The sequence below is a fragment of the Schistocerca americana genome, chromosome 7 (assembly GCF_021461395.2).
Source record: "Schistocerca americana isolate TAMUIC-IGC-003095 chromosome 7, iqSchAmer2.1, whole genome shotgun sequence".
Classification (NCBI taxonomy): domain Eukaryota; kingdom Metazoa; phylum Arthropoda; class Insecta; order Orthoptera; family Acrididae; genus Schistocerca; species Schistocerca americana.
In genome coordinates this window covers 129,566,191-129,582,405 of record NC_060125.1, presented here as the reverse complement: position 1 = coordinate 129,582,405, position 16,215 = coordinate 129,566,191, and the positions used below count along the sequence as shown (strand labels likewise).

The 16,215-nt window shown below is 41.1% G+C and overlaps 1 protein-coding gene across 1 annotated transcript in view; it reads right to left on the bottom strand.

The window, feature by feature from the left end:
- Positions 1-16,215, bottom strand: part of LOC124621903 (N(4)-(Beta-N-acetylglucosaminyl)-L-asparaginase-like) — a 144,478-nt gene that overhangs the window by 51,721 nt on the left and 76,542 nt on the right. Inside the window, exon 3 of the mRNA XM_047147397.1 lies at positions 14,140-14,365. Within this exon, the coding sequence (XP_047003353.1) occupies positions 14,140-14,365 (226 nt within the window). The remainder of the gene's footprint in view (positions 1-14,139; positions 14,366-16,215) is intronic.

The following is a 16,215-nucleotide window of genomic DNA, read 5'->3' as shown; positions in this document are numbered from 1 at the left end:
TATGCCAACTTATTCATGGCCCATCTAGAGGAAACTTCCCAAGTCGCCCAAAATCCAAACCCCTTGTCAGGTTCAAGTTCACTGATAATATCTTCAATATCTTGACTATGGACAAAACACCCTATCCAGATTCCTTTTTCCCATCTGCTTCACCTGGTCCTCCTCTAGCCAACACACCACTTTCCTGGACATTGTCCTCCACATCTCTGATGGCTCCATACAACATCTCTGTCCACATTAAACCCACTAACCGCCAACTGCACCTGCATTGTGACAGCTGCCATCCCTTCCACAACAAAAAATTTAACCCCATGTATCCTATATCTTCACACACTAGCAATCCTCCCAGCTTCCCCAAGAATCAGATACAAAATAGTTTCCACCTCATCACCAGATATCACCCTGAACTATAGAACAACTGACCACATCTTTGCTACAGCTTTGATAATCTATCATCATGTCCTGAAATGAGGAACATCCTACCTAAAATCCTTCCCACCCCTCCCAAAGTGGTGTTCCATCACCCACCCAAGCTACACAACATCCTAGTCCATCCCTATGCCACCCTACTGCAGCCAAGAATAAAGTTGACAATCTAGTGGTAAAACATGCAGCTGGGCACAGCATGCTCAATTTCAATGGCTGCTTCATAACCTGGCCATCTGAATCCTCCTCTACAGCACCAGCTTTTCTGAAGTACATGAATGGGAGTTGTCCTTGTAAAATATCCTTTGTCCTCTAACCCTCCTGGCCTCAATCTCCATTAAACCACTGTCCCCACATCCTCCAGCCAACAGTTTCCCTTTCGCCTGTCCCATGGCCTCCTCCTAATTCACATCTTGATGACAGCTTCATTGTGTGACCTTTCCCCACCATATCCTACACTTCTGCCCACATGCCGAGCTCATGCACCTGCCACCCCTCCATCCAGCATCCCTAGTTAACATACCAACAGCCTTTGTCCAAGAACCCCAACCCCTGTTTCTGCCTCCCATCTCTCTCTCCCTCTACCCAAGCCACCCGACACAACCCCCACCCCACCCTTGCCTACCTGCCAAACTGCAGTCCTACGTCCAGCTGTCACTATGTCGGGTCACTATGTTCGTGTGTGTGTGTGTGTGTGTGTGTGTGTGTGTGTGTGTGTGTGTGTGTGTACAAATGCATATTCTAGCTCACGAAAGGATTTATTCTAAACACTAGCAAGTTTTCTTTCTTTTCTGTGTGTCCCTGTCAGTGACTCAACACTTCTGGGTTTTGGCGAGTGATCACCTCTCATTCTAAAGTATTTATTTTTTTCATATTATTACCACTGGATGCATAGCTATCCATTACTTGGTCTATTACTCTTCTAAACTTCTCTACATGTTCCTGCCCAGAGCTAAGTGTTTCAAGTTCTTCTAAGACACGACACTACCGCTTCTCAATCTAGTTTAATGAACAAGAAAATCTTTCTACTTCTCATAGTTTTCCTTTGTACTTTTGTAATCATTTTTGTAAAAGCCATTTCATATGACTGATCTCAGTTTCAACATAAACATCTTTCATGATGTCTATTATTTGCCATTAGATACACATATTTCCATCAAGAGTTGGTTTCTGAACTATCTGTTCTAGGTACCTTTCAGAGAAGACTTTCAGTATTGTTTTGCAGGATGTATTGCCACTACTTACCACTTCCTGCTACTTACAAAACTATAAATAATGCAACTGACTGCTGAATGGTTAAACTCTCTTTCACTGATGACAGTGTAACTGGCCAATATACGTACTAATAAAATGAGGTTGTCTCTAAAGTTTTTGGTTACAATGGAGGCTGAGTCTGGCAGCTGAATGAAAAATCCAATAACAAGTATATGCCCAACCTTCATACTGACTCTTGTGCAATTAATCTCGCAATCAGCTAGAGTTCCTATCTTGAAGGATTTGAGATTTTTGTCTGCTACAAAAAACACGCCACCACCATTTCCCATTAGTGTATGATTTCAGTATACATCTAGATTTACTCCAAACATCTCACTATTGTCAATTCAAGATGATAGCCAGCATTCAGCACATATTATTACATGAACTCAACTGCTTTTTTAAGACTCATTCAAAGACTGTGACTTTTTTACGATGATTTCGGTAACTGATCTCTAGGACTGTTATCATTTCATCTATGGAAGCCATTTCTGCCAGTAGAGAGTTACCTAGGTGTGCACTCTACATACAGTCCACCACCTAGGTAGCAGCCTCTAATCTATAATGTATCCCTGATCCATTTAGGGGGTGTGGGACTACAAATCTAGAACCTAATGCATAAGTCCAGGAAGTCAGAGCCTTGCTTGTAATAGAACCTTCACAGTCAGTGGTTCAAGTCTTACACTCAGCCCCAGTCACATCTGTGGACAATGCTGCAGATTGTGAGCTTTGTTGAAACTCTCCGAGCAGGGCTGCTTTCCTAAATACTCTGCCAGTTGTTGGAATGACCCAAGAAAGAATCCAGACTCTAAACACAACAGGCAATAATTGTTCCAAAATGCATCACAATCAGCAGTTGGTCGCAACCTGCTCCCATAATGACTGCCAGAATAGCCTCTTCAACATACTAAATGAGACCTCCTGGCATACATACTGCGTGGACAAGTTGATGCTTTCCACCCCTATGCTTACATTTTGATAAGGTGTATAATTATTCCCAAAATGTTTGAACTGCAAATGATTAAAAGAACCCTGTCCTTCTGCTCTTGCTTCCTTTCTGACATGGGACACAGCAGGCTTCTCAACAGGTGAAGTATGTCTCACTGTTCAGTTTCACCTCCAGTGAAAGACACCACACGAAACTTTTTAGGGGGATGGGTGTAGTACCCCAAGTTCTATCTGTCCTGATATTCCTGCACAGGGACCCATACACACCACATACATGTTACTCAGTCAAGTGAATTATTAGTGATAGATCTATAATACTGTAGAGAGATCAGTGCATTCATAGGAGAGGATAGTACTAGAGGTTCCACTTTTGTCCATGTTACACATGTCTCAGCTGCCTTTCCAACACAGCCATTTGCTGCAGTCAGGATGATCCCAGTTGATTGTGATGAAGAAGAAACTATTTGGATGCCCAAGAAAGGCATTCACAGTGGGGCTTAATTGTGACTGTTGCAACATTTTCCATAACATTAAACAATTAACTTTAAAATAAGCTTGCTGACCCCCAGTTAATGTCTGGATCTGTTATGCTATAGTAATTAAAATTTCCATTTAAGAACTGAAGCAAATGATCCTTCACCACGTATTTCTGTTATGAGAAGAGAAAAATGTGGGGAGATATTTAATGATTCCTTAAAGCTACTTTAAACTTATTTTTACAAAAATCTTCAATTTTATGATCATGTAACAAAAAAGAAAACAGCAAAATTTATAATTACAGTGGTCACTTCTGTGGAACAGAAAACTAAACATAATATGATGTGATAGATATAAAACAATGCACTGCAACTGCAGAATGCAAACAAAATTTACTAGGAAATATGTTACACACAACACTCAGTAACTTTTGAAAATTCTCAAAAATATGCCTTTATTCTTGTCCACATACAATGAAATTAAGGCAAGTGGTTTTCAACAAGGATACTGCTGTCAAGATTGTATAAAGCACAAATGTTGAGCACAACTGGAGCTGTAGTAAGAAATACATGTCTCGTGGTACTCAGCTTCAGCAAATACATATAATGACACACGTATGAATTTGGTTCAATCAATAGAAAAATCACATTTAAACGTTACATAAAATTTTAAGATCTAGTTTTCTTAAAGCAAAGTTATCTGCCACATGTGTTTTAATTGTACACATAGAAAATACAGGAAGTTGGCCTTGTATATGTAAATATATAAATACACAAAATGCACATTATTTGCACTTAGCTTGTTGACCATGTGGAGGACAGATCTGCTATGAATGGGAAATTGGACAATGCATCGACCACCAAGAATTACACACTGCCTGAAAACGGGCAAGCAAAATCAATGTGCACCTTGTCCAAAGGGTGCTCTAGGACCAACAAAGGAGAGAAATGGCACAGCGATGCAGCCTGATTTTGTGTACAATCCCGCCAAAAATGCTCCACATGTTTGGTGTCAGAATCGATCAACAGCCAGTATGCGTGTTATCGTGTGAGTGCTTTCACGTAACGGCGTATGTGAGGACACAGTGTTGGGTGAATAAAATCACGACAGCATTGCACACTCCGTGACACGCATGAGAACCCCTTGGAGACTGGTTAGCTGATCACATATGAGGAAACATGAACACCACATCTGATCTGCGTCCAAAAAGGTGTGATCTGGCCAACCCAGCTAGACCGCCAAAACAATACTCCAGGAAAACAGGTTACTGGCTGTAGTGGTCACGATTTCATGTAAAGCCTGGAAAGCCTGACAAAGTTTGCTACAAGGCATAATCCAGTGTAAACAAAGAGACTGATGACTGACTCATGGCCTACTGACTGTCAGAACAATTATCATATTACCTATCCACCGGCATACCTCACACATAGCCTCCATGTGCAGGCAGTCATGGTGAACATGTAACACATCACAATGAGGGCAGAACCACTGGCTCGCCCGATGAGCAGAAGGAGAATGACACCACTGCACTGGCATCATCAATGACAGCAAAACATGGTAACTCTCAGGGAGGCAAGGCTGTCTGGGGTATCTAGTAGTGCATTGGGGGCTGTTTGCCATGCACACCCAATTGATCCAGCAGCCAATTATCAGAAGGGACATCCCTTGCTGCTGCTGTTAAGCTCACGCAATTCCACAATTTGGGCAACGTTGGCTAAAGAAGAGTCAGACAAGGTCAATTTCCTTGTGACACGCATCAGCTGTATCAATGTCTTTGAAGACTGGTACTGATACAGCAGCAGAATATCCATGGCAGATGGTTGGCTGTTAAGAGACCAGGACAGGCGGTGGAGAAAGGAGATTTTGAGTTTGGCTGCATGGGCCGAGTGAGGGGAGTTGGAGGTGGATTGGAGGTACATTGTGAGTGTAAACAGCTGAGGTGGTGTGTAACCATGGGTGCAAAGCCATGGCATTAGATGTCTACATGTTCTGCTGATCAGTGCCGATGGTACCAGCCAGACTGGGAACTGCACAGTCTGTTGTGGCTCTCAAGTTTTAACTAAGATCCGATGAGTAGACACATCATGGATTCTTTGATGACTGCACTTTCTGGTGAAAGACAGACGTATGGGTTTAGTCAGTCTCTAATGATTCAGGATTCTGTTCAGCAGGTTTTGTTATTGTGTATATGAACACGGAAGGTGCACGGCACTTAGTGGTGTTTCAAAATTCATTAAATTGTTTTGCTGTTACAATATGCTCATAATTGTAGTGAGCTCTTATATTTTGTTCATATGTGTGTGGTGATTATACCATCTGGGACAGTCAATTTCTATCAGTATTTTATTGCTTCTTTCATGTGTGTAATTTGTATCCCAAGTACAAGGCAGCCATGGCATTAAGTTTCTGAACCATCAAACTCTTAAATGTCACAATTTTTACTTAGACACTGACTTTAACATTTGTTTTAGAGATCTTAAACAAGTGGCCTTGTTGATTGTACTTTTGCAGTTAGCTATCTGTTGCAGCTACTGCTGTCTCAAAAGCTGAATGTTTTCACATTTACTATTATTTAATCTTGTATGCTTAGGTAGGTCTTAGATATGTTTTGAGGTAAATTACTAGGTGATGTACATCACTGAACTGTGTGATCTTGAGAGGCTGCGTTTTCTTATGAAGGTACTACTTCATCATCACCATCACCATCACCATCACCATCACCATTATTATTATTATTTCTCTTTCCTGTCTCAGACGTTATGTCTGGTTAAAAATGGAAAGTGATGCGGACCTTGATCAAGCGTGACTTCCTTTTAACTGTACGGTGTATGTTACATTGCATTTAGGAACTTTCGGGTAATTGAACATGTATCAATAATTACAGATTTCTGTAGTTGTATATATATGGTTGGATGTAGCTGTATTGCATTGATGTACTGGTGGATATTGTGTGGTATGACTCTTGTAGTTGATAGTATAATTGGTATAATGTCAACTTTATCCTGATGCCACATGTCTTTCACTTCCTCAGCCAGTTGGATGTATTTTTCAATTTTTTCTTCTGTTTTCTTCTATATATTTGTTGTATTGGGCATGGATATTTCAATTAGTTGTGTTATTAATTTCTTCTTTTCATTGGTGAGTATGATGTCAGGTTTGTTATGTGGTGTTGTTTTATCTGTTATAATGGTTCTGTTCCAGTATAATTTGTATTCATCATTCTCCAGCACATTTTGTGGTGCATACTTGTATGTGGGAACGTGTTGTTTTATTAGTTTATGTTGTATGGCAAGTTGTTGATGTATTATTTTTGCTACATTGTCATGTCTTCTGGGGTATTCTGTATTTGCTAGCATTGTACATCCGCTTGTGATGTGATCTACTGTTTCTATTTGTTGTTTGCAAAGTCTACATTTATCTATTGTGGTATTGGGATCATTAATAATATGCTTGCTGTAATATCTGGTGTTTATTGTTTGATCCTGTATTGCAATCATGAATCCTTCCATCTCACTGTATATACTGCCTTTTCATAGCCATGTGTTGGATGCGTCTTAATCGATGTGTGGCTGTGTTAGAGGGTACGTGTGCTTGCCATGTAGTGTTTTCTTTTTCCAATTTACTTTCTTTGTATCTGTTGATGTTAGATGATCTAAAGGGTTGTAGAAGTGGTTATGAAATTGCAGTGGTGTAGCCGATGTATTTATATGAGTGATTGCTTTGTGTATTTTGCTAGTTTCTGCTCGTTCTATAAAGAATTTTCTTAAATTGTCTACCTGTCCATAATGTAGGTTTTTTATGTCGATAAATCCCCTTCCTCCTTCCTTCCCGCTTAATGTGAATCTTTCTGTTGCTGAATGTATGTGATGTATTCTATATTTGTGGCACTGTGATCGTGTAAGTGTATTGAGTGCTTCTAGGTCTGTGTTACTCCATTTCACTACTCCAAATGAGTAGGTCAATATTGGTATAGCATAAGTATTTATAGCTTTTGTCTTGTTTCTTGCTGTCAATTCTGTTTTCAGTATTTTAGTTAGTGTTTGTCTGTATTTTTCTTTTAGTTCTTCTTTAATATTTATATTATCTATTCCTATTTTTTGTCTGTATCCTAGATATTTATAGGCATCTGTTTTTTCCATTGCTTCTATGGAGTCACTGTGGTTATCCAATATGTAATCTTCTTGTTTAGTGTGTTTTCCCTTGACTATGCTATTTTTCTTAGATTTGTCTGTTCCAAAAGCCATATTTATATCATTGCTGAATACTTCTGTTATCTTTAGTAATTGGTTGAGTTGTTGATTTGTTGCTGCCAGTAGTTTTAGATGATCCAGGTATAGCAAATGTGTGATTTTGTGTTGGTATGTTCCAGTAATATTGTATCCATAATTTGTATTATTTAGCATGTTGAATAGTGGGTTCAGAGCAAGGCAGAACCAGAAAGGACTTAATGAGTCTCCTTGGTATAGTCCACACTTAATCTGTATTGGCTGTGATGTGATATTATTTGAATTTGTTTGGATATTAAGTGTGGTTTTCCAATTTTTCATTACTATGTTTAGGAACTGTATCAATTTAGGATCTACTTTGTATTTTTCCAATATTTGTAGTAACCATGAGTGGGGTACACTATCAAAAGCTTTTTGGTAATCAATGTATGCGTAGTGTAGTGACCTTTGTTTAGTTTTAGCTTGATATGTCACCTCTGCATCTATTATCAGTTGCTCTTTACATCCTCGTGCTCCTTTGCAGCAGCCTTTTTGTTCTTCATTTATAATTTTGTTCTGTGTTGTATGTGTCATTAATTCCTGTGTAATGACTGAAGTTAATATTTTGTATATTGTTGGTAGGCATGTTATGGGGCGATATTTAGCTGGGTTTGCTGTCTCTGTTTGATCTTTAGGTTTCAGATAAGTTATTCCATGTGTAAGTGTATCAGGGAATGTGTATGGGTCTGCAATGTAACTGTTAAATAATTTATATCTATAAACAAAGATGATGAGACTTACCAAACAAAAGTGCTGGCAGGTCAATAGACACACAAACATACACACAAAATTCTAGCTTTCGCAACCAATGGCTGCTTCGTCAGGAAAGATGGAAGGAGAGGTAAAGACGAAAGGATGTGGGTTTTAAGGGAGAGGGTAAGGAGTCATTCCAATCCCGGGAGCAGAAAGACTTACCTTAGGGGGAAAAAAGGACAGGTATACACTCGCATACACACACATATCCATCCACACATACACAGACACAAGCAGACATTCCAACAATTAAAGGGAACAGCCATCGGTACCAGGATGGCCCCCTCGTACGCCAACCTATTCATGGGTCGCTTAGGGGAAGCCTTCTTGGTTACCCAGGCCTGCCAACCCAAAGTTTGGTACAGATTTATTGATGACATCTTCATGATCTGGACTCACAGTGAAGAAGAACTCCAGAATTTCCTCTCCAACCTCAACTCCTTTGGTTCCATCAGATTCACCTGGTCCTACTCTAAATCCGATGCCACTTTCCTTGACGTTGACCTCCATCTGTCCAATAGCCAGCTTCACACGTCCGTCCACATCAAACCCACCAACAAGCAACAGTACCTCCATTATGACAGCTGCCACCCATTCCACATCAAACAGTCCCTTCCCTACAGCCTAGGTCTTCATGGCAAACAAATCTGCTCCAGTCCGGAATCCCTGAACCATTACACCAACAACCTGAAAACAGCTTTCGCATCCCGCAACTACCCTCCCGACCTGGTACAGAAGCAAATTACCAGAGCCACTTCCTCATCCCCTCAAACCCAAAACCTCCCACAAAAGAACCCCAAAAGTGCCCCACTTGTCACAGGATACTTTCCGGGACTGGATCAGACTCTGAATGTGGCTCTCCAGCAGGGATACGACTTCCTCAAATCCTGCCCTGAAATGAGATCCATCCTTCATGAAATCCTCCCCACTCCACCAAGAGTGTCTTTCCGCCGTCCACCTAACCTTCGTAACCTCTTGGTTCATCCCTATGAAATCCCCTAACCACCTTCCTTACCCTCTGGCTCCTACCCTTGTAACCGCCCCCAGTGTAAAACCTGTCCAATGCACCCTCCCACCACCACCTACTCCAGTCCTGTAACCCGGAAGGTGTACACGATCAAAGGCAGAGCCACGTGTGAAAGCACCCACGTGATTTACCAACTGACCTGCCTACACTGTGAAGCTGTCTATGTGGGAATGACCAGCAACAAACTGTCCATTCACGTGAATGGACACTGGCAGACAGTGTTTGTTGGTAATGAGGATCAACCAGTGGCTAAACATGCCTTGGTGCACGGCCAGCACATCTTGGCACAGTGTTACACCGTCCGGGTTATCTGGATACTTCCCACTAACACCAACCTGTCAGAACTCTGGAGATGGGAACTTGCCCTTCAGTATATTCTCTCTTCTCGTTACCCACCAGGCCTCAACCTCCGCTAATTTCAAGTTGCCGCCGCTCATACCTCACCTGTCATTCAACAACATCTTTTCCTCTGTACTTCCGCCTCGACTGACATCTCTGCCCAAACTCTTTGCCTTTACAAATGTCTGCTTGTGTCTGCTTATGTGCGGATGGATGTGTGTGTGTGTGTGCGCGCGAGTGTATACTTGTCCTTTTTCCCCCCTAAGGTAAGTCTTTCCGCTCCCGGGATTGGAATGACTCCTTACCCTCTCCCTTAAAACCCACATCCTTTCGTCTTTCCCTCTTCTTGCCTCTTTCCTGACGAAGCAACCATTGATTGCGAAAGTTAGAATTTTGTGTGTATGTTTGTGTGTCTATCAACATGCCAATGCTTTCGTATGGTAAGTCACATCATCTTTGTTTTTAAATATATTTTTCCAGTGTGGAATGTTTCCCTCCACACACACACACACACACACACACACACACACACACACTCACCCTAGCATAATAAACACACACATGACACTGTCTCTGGCTGCCGAGGCCAGACTGTGAGCAACTGCACATGATGAGAGAAGAAATCTGGATGGTGGAGCTAATGAGTTTGCTGTGTGTGGGGGGGGGGGAGGGGATAGCAGGGTAGGGGTGAGAGACAGTAAACTGCTGTCATGCAGGGACGATATGGAAGGGGGTAGGGTAGGGCAACTAGGTGCAGTTGGGAGGTTAGACAGAGGGAGAGGGAAGGGAGGCTGGGGGAGGTAGTGTAAAAGGAGAGAAGACTGTGGAGTGTGTTGGTGGAATAGAAGGCTGTTTAGTGCTGGATTGGGAGCAGGGAAGGGGATAGGCAGGTGAAGGACAGTAACTAACAAAGGCAGAGGCCAGGGGTGTTATAGGAACGTAGGACATATTGCAAGAAGAGTTCCCATGTACACAATTCACAAAAGCTCTTGTTGGCAGAAAGTATCCAGATGGCACAAGCTGTGAAGCAATCACCCAAGTGAAGAATGTTGTGTTGTGCTGTATTCTCAGCAACTGCTGGGTCTAGCTGTTTCTTGGCCACTGTTTGTCTGTGGCCATTCATGTGGACAGATAGCTTGTTGGTAGTCATGACCAGCTTGTTGGCAGTCATGACCACATAGAATGCAGCACAGTGGTTGCAGCTTAGCTTGTAGATCACATGACTACTTTCATAGGTAGCCCCACATTTTATGTGATATGTGATGCTTTTAGCTGGACTTGAGTAGGTGGTGGTGGGAGAATATAGGGGAACATCTTGCATCTATGTTTATTACATGGATAGGAGCCATGAAGCAAGGAATTGGGAGCTGAAGTAGAGTAGGTATGGACGAGGATACTCTGTACAATCAGTGGGTGGCAGAATATCACTGCTGGAGGTGTGGGAAGGTAGTGATTGGGACATTTCTCTTTTCGGGGCATGACGAGAGGTAGTCTAAACTTTGGCAGAGAATGCGATTCAGTTGCTCCAGTCCTGGATGGTACTGAATCATGAGAGGAATGCTCCTCTGAGGCCAGATGATGGGATACTGGAAGGTGACTGGGGAGATCTGCTTCTGTATGAGGTTGGGAGGGTAATTTCAATCTGAGAAGACCTCAGTGAAACACTTTGTATATTTCGAGAGAAACTGCTCATCACTAAGGATCTGACAGCCCGGGGTGGCTAGGCTGTAAGGAAGGAATTTTTTGGAATGGAATGGGTGGCAGCTGTTGAAGTAGAGGTACTGCTGGTGGTTGGTAGGTTTGATATGGACGGAGGTATTGATGTAGCCATCTCTGAGGTGGACGTCAGTATAGAGGAAAGTGGCTTGTTGGTTGAGGAGGGCCAGGAGGAGTAAATGTCAGAGAAGCTGTTGAGGTTCTGGAGAAATGTGGTCAAGGTGTCCTCATGCTCAATCCAGATGACAAAGATGCCATCAATGAATCTGAACCAGGTGAAGTGTTTTGGGTTCTGGGTGATTAGGAAGGCTTCCTCTTGTTGGCCCATGAATATGTTAGTCCACAGAGGTATCAGTCCTTTCCCAAAGTCTTATCTTTTGCTCTACTCCCAAATTCAATCATGCTGAACTTGTTAAATACCTTCTCTTCTTCTCCTGGTCCCTACAGTGGAAACACCACCATCCCTACTGATCACACTCAACCCATAACCAGTACTTAACCCTGCCTGACTCAGTTCACTCCACCATCCAACTGTGATCCACCCCCACAACCCCCTAATCATCCCCTGATAACTTTCAAGAATTTCTTAACCTCGAATCTTGCCTCACCATCATTCCCCAAATCCCTCAACATGAGAGCTAATATTACACCTGTAGAGAGAACTGCAATCCACCACTTAAAAATTAATCCAGACCTTATAATCCTGCCTGCTACCAAAGACTCCACCACTGAGGTTTCAAACCACAAGGATTACCTGGTGAAAGGACTCTGCCAGTTGTCAGATTTTTCCACTTACAAACACTGTTACAATGACCCCATTTCAGAAACTCAGTAGGAACTACAGTCTCTCCTCAAATCCTTGGGCCCTTCCCAGAACCTCTCCCCGGAGTCCATCTCTCTCATCATCTCTACCACTCCCTGCTCTCCTACCTTCTACATGATTCCTTGTCCCTAAATACAACAACCCATGACACCCCATTGTGACCAATTACTGTGTCCCCCACTGAGAGAATCTCTGCTCTTGTAGACCAACACCTTCAGCCTATTACTCACAACCTGAACAGCAGATTATTGACACAGGAGAGAGGGGAAGCTAACAAAAATTTGACCAATAGATGGGACTATAAGTATCAGAATATCTACAGTGACAGATGTGCAGTACACGGCTATTCATTCGTTTGCATCCGAAACAACAACATGACTGTCTCCAAAGCTCATTTACAAGAACACTGACTGTGCACCAGTAGCCATGCAGATGTTCTGGACACTCAAAGATATAAAAATGGGCAGTCTGATGTCTGCTGAGGGTCTGGTAAAGATGATTACAAAATCTGAAGAGACAGGTTCTGACAGAAGGAGGAAAGCAATTAAATCAACGTGTACCAAAGACATGGCCACAGCATTGCAGGAGGAGTCAAACAGTGATATGCAGACATGAAGTGCATGAAGAATAGCCCAAACATTGGACATGCCTGCAGGCATGATGCACATAAAATCCTATAAAACATCCACCATTTCTATCCATAAAAAATCACTCATATTCACAAGTTGCTTCCTGCTGACCTGCTGAAAAGACAAACATTTGCTATGGAATTTCTTGCTCACATTAAGTGGACATGAATGGTCACAGAACATTCTGTGGACAGATGAAGCCCATTTCCATCTCCAACTACATGTCAATACACAAAAATGTACAACATGAGCAATGGGAAATTCAGATACACATCAACCGATACCACTTCAGTCTGCAAATATGAGTGTGTTGTGTGGATTGACAGCACGTTTATCACAGAGCCGTATTTTAACGAGGAGATGAATCCTGTGGCTCCTGTTACCTGTACCATCACTGGTACATGCTATGAAAGTCTTTCGTGCACCAACATCATCTCAAGCACTCAACCAAATGGACAGGATCATTTTTAAGCAAGATGGCACTCCTCCGCACATTGAACAGCCAGTGAAGCACCTGCTGCAGAAGCATTTCAGAAATGCTAGAATTATCAGCCATCATTTCCCTTTGGCCTGGCCATCTGATCACCTGCTCTTAATCTATGCCATTACTAGCTGTGGGATTATCTGAAAGATGATGTAAACAGTGCTCCAGTTATGAATGTAGCTGAACTGAAGGTACACATTGCGCAACACACTCTGAACGTGACCACAAGACGCTCTGATTTGTTCTGGAACATGAGATTTCTCAGTTTCAGCTGGTGACTGGAAATAATGGACAACATACTGAACATATCTTGCACTAGTCTCATGACAATCAGAAACTAATGTCATTTTGCTTTCTATGTGGTTTTCAGTCCCAGGACAATGAAAAACTGAAGTCATTTTACTTGACTGTTGACTGCCAAACTTGTGCAGTCATGCACATTCAACAATATGTATGGTATAATGTGCAACTCAAACCATAGCCACTGTATTGTGATTCATTTGTCATTTGTGGTCGACCTCATTTGTGTTAAGATGCTTACAGCACCATCTATTGGTCAATTTTTTTTTTTTTTTAACCCATGACATTTCCCTCCATGTCAATCATATGCTGTTCAAATTTGACATCATTCAGAGCAGTGGTTCTCTTCTACAGTGTTTTGCAAGTGGAACTTTAATTACAGACTATCTTTCTGGCTAAAAGCATGACTGGACTTTAATTACTAAATGAAATCAGTTGAAAAAATATAAAGTGTTTAAGATCAAACAAAATCTAAAGTGAAGGGACAGAACTGAAAATAGTGATGTGATACTTCAAAGAAAAAGTGAGGAACACAAAGAGGAGCTGTTTTAAACATAAATTAAAACAAAAAACATGTATCTTTGCAGATGTTGTGTGCAAGTGTAGTGCAAAGAAAGGTAAAGTACAAGAGAAAAGGAAACAGAGGATGGATCAAATCTGTTGCAGTAGTGATACCATGAAAGTAATTTATTCAATACCTGCCAAAAATTTGGTTGACAGCTGTTCTCCTTCCATTCCTGCCAAATGCTTCTTGAGTTTTCAGTCTGCAGACTTTCTTCTTGAAAGCCCATTTCAATAGCAAATTCTGTTGCTTGGTCTCCAACAAGTAAAGAGTGCCGAGTATTCTCAAGAACATGTCGAGCTACGGATATTGCCGGTTTGATTCGTCTGAGTGCTCCTACAGCTCCAATATTCATATCTGTACTGTTATGTAGAAAAGTTTATTATTTTCATTTCAATATGGACTTGTGTATTGAACGTTATTGTTAGTCAGTTAGTTAGCCAGATAGTTCACCCATAGATCATTTACATATTCAAATTTGACAGAGAAACAAGAAATAACCCATTAACAGCTAATTAATTTGTAAATACTGGTTTACTATTACAGACAAATGTCTACATCTACATATCTTGTAATCCTGCTGGGTGTATTGACAGAAGATGTGAAACTATTGACAAGCATCATTACGTCAACGTCCAGTGAGGAGGCTGCCAGCAAGGAAAACATAGGGCTTGCCAACCTTAGGATGCACCAAAGGGCTCTTTCTGTATGCCAACAGTCATGGAAAAGATCTATCCAAATGTTTTCATGAAAGTATGCACTCAAAGCTTTCAGTTTTAGTGAAAATCAAGCCTGGTGCAATGTTAAATACAGTGGTGGAGAATATTACAACAGAAACAAGTCAATTGAACAAAGATACTCACAATGTGGTTATTGGCGGTGGCAACGGCATAAACAAAAACGAAGCAAGACAGCCCTGCGATGTTTCCGTAACATATTACCAAAACTATTTCACTCGAATATTGTCATCACAAACGTGCCAGTGCAACACGATTTACCACTGTGGTTGTGCGTAAACAGAGAGATTCGACACTACAATTCTGAGCTAAAGAAACTGTGTGATAAATTTAGCCATGTACATTTGATAGACTTAAGTAAGATGAGTCATGATGAACACACAAAACATGTATTCCACTTAAACAGGACAGGGAAGGCCAAGCAAGTTTCCCACATAAGCAAATTCTGTGAGAAAGACAGTGTGGAGAAAATTACAATTGCTCTGGGCTACAACCACGAGACTTTTTTAGAATAAAGGACCATAATAATAGTTTTCAGGAATGTATTTCAGATATGACTGAGTCCTGTTCAAGCAAAGAAAAGCCAGGCTGTGAAATAAGTGATCAGTCATTGCAGGACAGTTCTAGAAAACCAGTGTCATAAAAAGTGTAACTCAAACAATTTTGATTCATGCAAGATGGTAAATAAACAAGAAGGGATAATACCCTTATAGTTAATGCGCTTAAATGTGCAATATTTCATAAACAAACTAGACATACTACAAATATTCATAGAGGAACACTTGTCACATGTACTAGTAATGACAGAACATGGGCTAAAATGCAGTGAAATAATATATTATAGATTAGAAGGTTACATACTAGTAAGCAGTTATTGTAGGCAAAACCATAAAGGTGGTGGTGTAGCAGTTTATGTTAATAAGGATATATAAGCTAAAAGAATTCCCTTTCTTGAACACCACACCAAAGAAGGATCAATTGAAATGACAGGTATTGTACTCCACAGTAATGATCTTAAGTTACCAAAGCATAAAGTGATTGGAGTATATAGGCCACGAAATGCTGATGTAATGCTGTTTATGGATAAACTTAGTAGTGTTGTTGGTCAGGCCGGTTCTAATGACCTTACTATATTAGGTGACTTTAATATAGATGCAAACTCAAATAGTATAGTAAACTTGAAACTCAGTGATGTACTGACCTCATACAATCTTGTAAATATAGAGAACTCTGACACCAGAGTAATGGACACATGTTCCACTAGAATAGATTATGCTATAATCAACAAAGATGTTATAGATAAGGTAAATTACAGTAACTTAGATTTTCTTTATTCTGACCACTTCTGTCAGGTAATAGAATACATAAATTCAGTTGTGCCTAAAATAACAAAAATTGTGCTACAGAAACGAATGCTGACTCCCTCAAATATTAATGCCCTTAAAGACAAACTAGCGAATGAGAAATGGGATTCT